General features: G+C 40.3%; 1 protein-coding gene across 2 annotated transcripts in view; it reads left to right on the forward strand.

The window, feature by feature from the left end:
- Nucleotides 1-4278, forward strand: part of LOC147124488 (solute carrier organic anion transporter family member 3A1-like) — a 503248-nt gene extending 498970 nt beyond the window's left edge. For both annotated transcript variants that reach the window (XM_085987799.1, XM_085987789.1), the window contains exon 10: nucleotides 2063-4278. In XM_085987799.1, coding sequence (XP_085843925.1) covers nucleotides 2063-2445 — 383 coding nt within the window. In that variant the 3' untranslated portion in view covers nucleotides 2446-4278. The remainder of the gene's footprint in view (nucleotides 1-2062) is intronic.
- Nucleotides 4279-6254: the final 1976 nt, after the last annotated feature.

The raw sequence follows: 6254 nt of genomic DNA on the forward strand, positions 1-6254 counted from the left end.
AAGAGACATATATAGGTTGTCTGGAAGCATCTATTTGCTCTCATGTTTGTCCAGATCCAGCTATTTCATTGTAGAACTATTACTTTGCGATGGCTGCCAGATCATTCAAGAGCTGAAATTAATAGCTCACTTTAAGAGGCTGCATACTTCAGAATTTCATTCAGAGCATTTTTTGCCCAATTTTCTCAAAATGGCCACAGAAATTGAAAAATATTCTTTTCTGCCATCTTTAATCATAGGTTTACGAGAAATGTGTAATATGAAGAACATTACATGAAAATTGGAGTTGAAATCAAATTGTGTTTGAAATTTAAGAAAGACTCTGGGGAAAATATTACATTTTGACAGCAGGTCTGTAAGCTCCTGAAAAAAGGACCCGTCATCAAACCAGAAAAACTAGCTTATCTTTTCTTGGGCCTGCTGTGTACTTTTACGTGTTTTTCCATATAAAACAAAAGGGCTGGATTTTCCCGTTTCCCACCCACACAATGCCGTAGGACCCGGGAGATGGTGGGAAACCTGGAAGTTCGGGTTGCCTGGCACGCTGTGGAGTTTTAACTCCACAGTGTGCATGTGACATAAAGGGCGGGGTTCAGCCTGATTGACAGGCTGGCTTCCAGTCGGGTGGGGAACGCGGACCAGAAGGCCACAGGACCAGGTAGTAGCTGGGTCCAGGATGGTGGGGAGGGGGGTGTTCCCATCCCCGGGGGTTGGGGTGGGTCCGATCCCCGGGGCTGGGTCGCGATACCGGGTGTGGGGGGGTGGCAGTGTTCCAAGCTCAGGGGGAGTCCGATCCCTGGGGGTTCGTAATCCTGACCCTGGGGAGGGCAGGCTGCTGGCGGGGGAGCTTGGGGGGCCGGGAGGAAGCCCACAAACATTGCTCCCAGAGGCTGTGGCTGCCTCGTTGCAACCACTGGGAATCCCGAAGCCCGGGATCCCCAGCCGCCTGCAGTAAACCTGCAAAGCAGGTTAAAGTAGAGGCTTCAGGCCTCATTATAATATTTAAATTGCCAACCCGCCTCCTGGCAGCGGATTGGCTGCCCCCCCACCTGAGTAAAAGGTGAAAGTGGGTGGGTTGGAGGCGGGTTGGGGTCAGGTTTTAGACTTTTACAACTTTCACTTCCACCTTCGCCTCCAACCCACCTGTGAAAATTCCGGCCAAAATGTTAGCTTTGGATAGTTGACTTTCTTTTTGTGTTTTGCATCAGTATCTGAACGGAGTCATAAATTGAACGTGTTCATTCACTTACTTACGGTAATTTTGATAGTGTTCTATTGCAATGGAAATGAAATTCGGGAGAGATGTGAAACGAGCTGCCAATTCGCTATCGCCCATTTTACACTATCGCAAAAGTCAAAATGACCCCACTGTGTACACAGCTCTTCTCAAGCTAAAATCAATCGCACCATCACCAGTTGTAAAGGAATAGTAACAGATGTGTCCAGAGGCTCAGATGTTCATTTAACAAACAAACATTTATCCTCAGTGATTTCTAGATTATGTAAACTAATACTGGACCTGTAGGCAAATTATGACAGTCAGCAAGTAAAAAATGATTTTGCCGCAAAGGGATGTCACCATCGCTTCTTCCTTTATAATCAATAATTGCAATGAACTTGCTGGAGTCACTGAACCAAATATAACAAGGCAACTGAATTAATATACAGTTGAGGATAAATCACTCCGTGCGATAAAGCCTTAGATAACTTCAGATATCCTGTGCTCTCAGTGTTGTAGCCCTGTTTCTGACCTGCACCCCTTCAAGTTAAACTTCCTGCAAGGACCGCAGAATTACTGATGTACCCTTATATTTAATATTCCACGCAGACACAGTAGTTCCTCTGAACTGTCAGCCAGTTCACCCACCACTTAATTATATCATTAAAAAAGCTCAAAGGAAAGGCAGAAATAAACAAAGTGATAGTAAAGCTGGTGGTAAGTAATCTTTAAAAGGGTTACCAGTCGTATTATTCACTTCCCATCTCTTATATTTTCACTGGAATTCTGGTTAGTAACTGGGTACATTTTATTTATTCTGTGTATCTTTCTACTCTTGTTTAGGTTTTATCCCACCGCCACTTATCTTTGGGGCTGCAATTGACTCTACTTGTCTCATCTGGTCAGAAACCTGCAATAAAAGTGGAGCGTGTGCTTTATATAATAACGATTCATATAGATATCTCTATGTCAGCATTGCCATAGGCTTGAAGACTATTGCCTTTATATTGTATACAACTACATGGCATTACATAAAGAGTAATTCCAAGAAATATATTCAGGGAGATGAGGACTCGGTTGGTCGAATGACCACTTCAGATCTCTTTGCATCCACGTTAACATTAGATGCGGCTGCAGCGGATTCAAACATATCAGCTGGAAGGACAACATTTATCTACCATTTGGGAGAGAATGAAATGTGTGAAAACATTGAGTCTGTGCTTTAACATTTGTACGGAGTGACTGCATCATTTCAAAGACATGCTTTTGTAGGAAAAGACATTTTTAAACATCTATTTTAATGTTTTTAAGCATCACAAGGATGCAATGAAAGGCACTGGCCTTATAAAAGATTTTTATTATTCTCTTTGTAGTTTAAATTACAGCAATAGGTAAGGTTTCCCGTGATCCTGTATGGTTCACAACATAGGTCAACAATACAGATATGTGTAGAGCCAGTGCCAAGAACTGGCAGATCCAGGTTAGAATGAGCAGTAGGCCCAAGTGGTCAGTTTAAAAAAAAAAATCCTATTTAAATAGCTTTTGTGCTTTTTTCAAGCACCTTATTTTGTATTTTCTGTGGCAGTATAACATATGCTACATATTATTTGGCATGAAATGCCATCGTGTAGCATGTAAAGTTTATGAAAGTGATATGTTTCAAAGACGAGTACAAGATTTGATTCTAGTCTTGGGTTTATCCTGTTTAACCCAGTGCTTCAAAACATGGACTTCAGAATGTCACTTGACCCACAGAGCCCACATTAGCAAATAATATACAGCTTCTGATTATGTATTTGTCTCTGCTATCCAAAGTTTATCAAATATCTTAACTGATTTAATATTACAGCCATCTTGTATATCCACAACACTGGCATTTCATACTGCCTGTAATGTGACTTGAACTGGACCATCTTATTCTTTCAGCTTATTTTAAAGCAGATGCTCTCTATCGTTCAAATCATTTGAGTTCATTAAAAAATAAGGACGTACTTGTTCTTATCGCATCCAGTACTGTCAAAAAAGTTGGTGCTGCTAAGAAGCCAGAGTCATAATGCCAAATGGTGCCTCAAGTCATAAACAAAGTACATGAAAGGAAACAGGATATCCCACGGCACACTTATTGTAAATGTGAACTATTGTTTATTTTCTTACTTAAATGTTAGAAAAAGACTACAGGAAACAGACTAAGATGATGCCAACTGCATGAATATTATCATCTTGGTTTCCTCTAAATTTAATGGCAGGTTTGTGGTGTGGGTAACACCCATTGGACACTGTTGACATTTAGTTGTTTCAGGCACTTCCTTCTATTACTGACCCCCTGGCAGGATGACATCATGCCTTTAAAGCACAATAAATTTGCTTGGGGTTGTTAACTCACATCACAGTTACAGTAGATAATGTTACTTTATCAGTTGTGTTGCTTATCAACTAAAAGGACAAAACAGCTTTGACAAGGGCATTTCTATCACAAATGGGTCATGCTTACACAACTACATAATATGTGGCACCGGCTCATTTTTCCCTCTCCTGTAGAATTCGTATTCACCCCAGCTTGTTAAGTGCACCCCCGCCATTGTCCAGTTTCAGGTGCTACTGTGCTAACTGTAAAATGAGATGCACAGTTTGCACCTACTATGAAACTATAACATGGTTCAGTGCCCCTAGTTAATTTTGCAATGGTTGTGAAAATGACAAAGCCATACGTGTATTATTCATGCCATTCTTTACCTTAGTAATAAATTGTAAATTTTAATATTCCATTTTTTTCTACAGCAGGAACATTAAGGATACTAGTGTACATTCTATTGAAACCAATATGTATGTATTATTTATATCAAGCTTTTTATCATAGAATTTTAAAAGAACAATTGCATTAGACTTTTGTAAAGCTGATAACTGATTCCAGTGTTTCATTTACAGAATATGTATTTTGTAGTCTGAAGTAATATTGCAGAACATAAAATATATTGTGTGTGTTGTAAGTGTTAATGCCAATAAGCCCATCCAAATGTAAATTTATTATCAAATGATAAACTTATATTTAATATACACAATTTGATTATCATACATGCAATAATTATTTGTGGAATGACTTGTTTGTAGTTAACAAAGCACAATATATAAAGCTGCTGTAAAATACAATAGAAACCATATTCCGATTTGTAGGTGTTAAGGCATTTTGGAAACCAATGCACCGACAGGTGATTCCCGGGCCAGCCCATGGGCAGACACCCGGTGGCAGGTAAGTTTAATTGGAAAAAATCCTGAAGGTATCTCGGGAAGAATTTCCTCTGAATGCTGCTCAATTTGCATACAACTTACCAATGGGCAGGGTGGAAAGTGGAGTGGGGACCATTTTCAGTTCAACTATTGACTCCATTTTCATGGCCACTTTAAGCTGAAACTCCATTCTGAGAACCTATTTCAGGAAATTTACATAGAATTTTTCCTACAATCCCTTTACGGCAAAAAAATCAAGAGTCCATTGTCATTTTCAACCACAATTTTGTTATTTAAATACCTAACCATTCCAAGAGAAGTTATTTTTGAGCAGAATTCTTCAAAAGTGCAGGATATGTTGTCAAATGGTATAGGGTTTCAGCTTTCACAGAAAAATGGCCTGAATTGCAGAATGTAATTCAAATGAAAAACTTGTCAGTTCTCTAGATTGACATTTATGTGTTAACCTTGATACCACCAAGCATGAAGGCTTGTCCTATTGAGTGGGAAATGGCCTTGATTGTGGAGGAGGGTAGTATAGGGAGATGGCCACAATGTGCTGGGAAACCCTCATCCATTTGTTACCTCTAGACTGGACTATTCCAAAGCTCTCCTGGCTGCCCTCCCACCTTGCACCCTGCATAAACTTGAGCTCATCCAAAGTCCTGCTGCCCACATCCTAACTCGCACCAAGTCCCGTTCCCCCATCACCCCTGTGCTCACTGACCTACATTGGCTCCCAATGCCTTGATTTTAAAATTCTCATCCTTATTTTCAAATCCCTCTGTGGCCTCGCCCCTCTCTATCTCTGTAACCTCCTCCAGCCCTACAACCCTCCAATATCTCTGCGCTCCTCCAATCCTAGCCTCTTGTGCTTTCCAGATTTTAATCGCTCCATCATTGGTGGTCGTGCTTTAAGCTGCCTAGGTCCTAAGCTCTGGAATTCCCTCCTTAAGCCTCGCCACCTCTCTCTCATTTAAGATGCTCCTTAAAACAATTGTAGGTGATACCAAACTAGGAAGGGTGGTGGAATTGAAGGAAGTAGCCAAGAAAGTATTGAATGAGCTAAACAATATATGTGATTGGACCATACAATGGTAGGTAAAATTTAATGCAGACAATTGTAAATTATTGGACATAGAAAGGAAAAAATGAGCACTGTGCATACTTCATGAATGAGGTTTAAATAGCTAAAGATGAAGTTGAAAGAAACCTAGGAGTCTTAGTAGGCTTGATGCTCAACCTGTCCAACCAATGCAGAACAGCAATCAACAAAGTCAATAGAATATTGAACTACATAGTCAAAACAGTAGCAAACAAGTTAGAAGAATTTGTGATCAAATTGTACAGTGCACTGGTCAGGTGGCATCTTGAGCACCGTGTCCTGTTCTGGTTGGTGAGAAACAAGAGAGATAGTCAAGTACTGCGGGCAGTGCAGAGAAGGCTGAAACCTAATGTTAGGGTTCTGAGTTATAAGGAAAAGCTGGGATAACTCAGGCTTTTCAGCCTGGAAGAGGGGCTTCTGGGAGATGATCTTACAGATGTACATAAAATAGTAAATGGTATGGAATAGGTTAATCTGGAATATTACTTTAAATTCAACAGTGGGAGTAGGACAAAGGGACAGAGGTTCAAACAAGTAAAATGCAACTTTTGGACTGATATCAGGAGGTTCTTTTTCACACAGAGAGTAATCAATACTCTTTTGGGAAGAGAGATGAAGGCAAAAACCCTGGAATCATTTAAGAAATAATTAGATGCAGCAATGTGGTGGATGCAGCAATGTCAGTAGCCTTCAAAACGGAATTGG

The sequence above is a fragment of the Somniosus microcephalus genome, chromosome 1 (genome assembly GCF_052327205.1).
Source record: "Somniosus microcephalus isolate GS21.2 chromosome 1, FLI_Smic_1.0, whole genome shotgun sequence".
Lineage (NCBI taxonomy): Eukaryota > Metazoa > Chordata > Chondrichthyes > Squaliformes > Somniosidae > Somniosus > Somniosus microcephalus.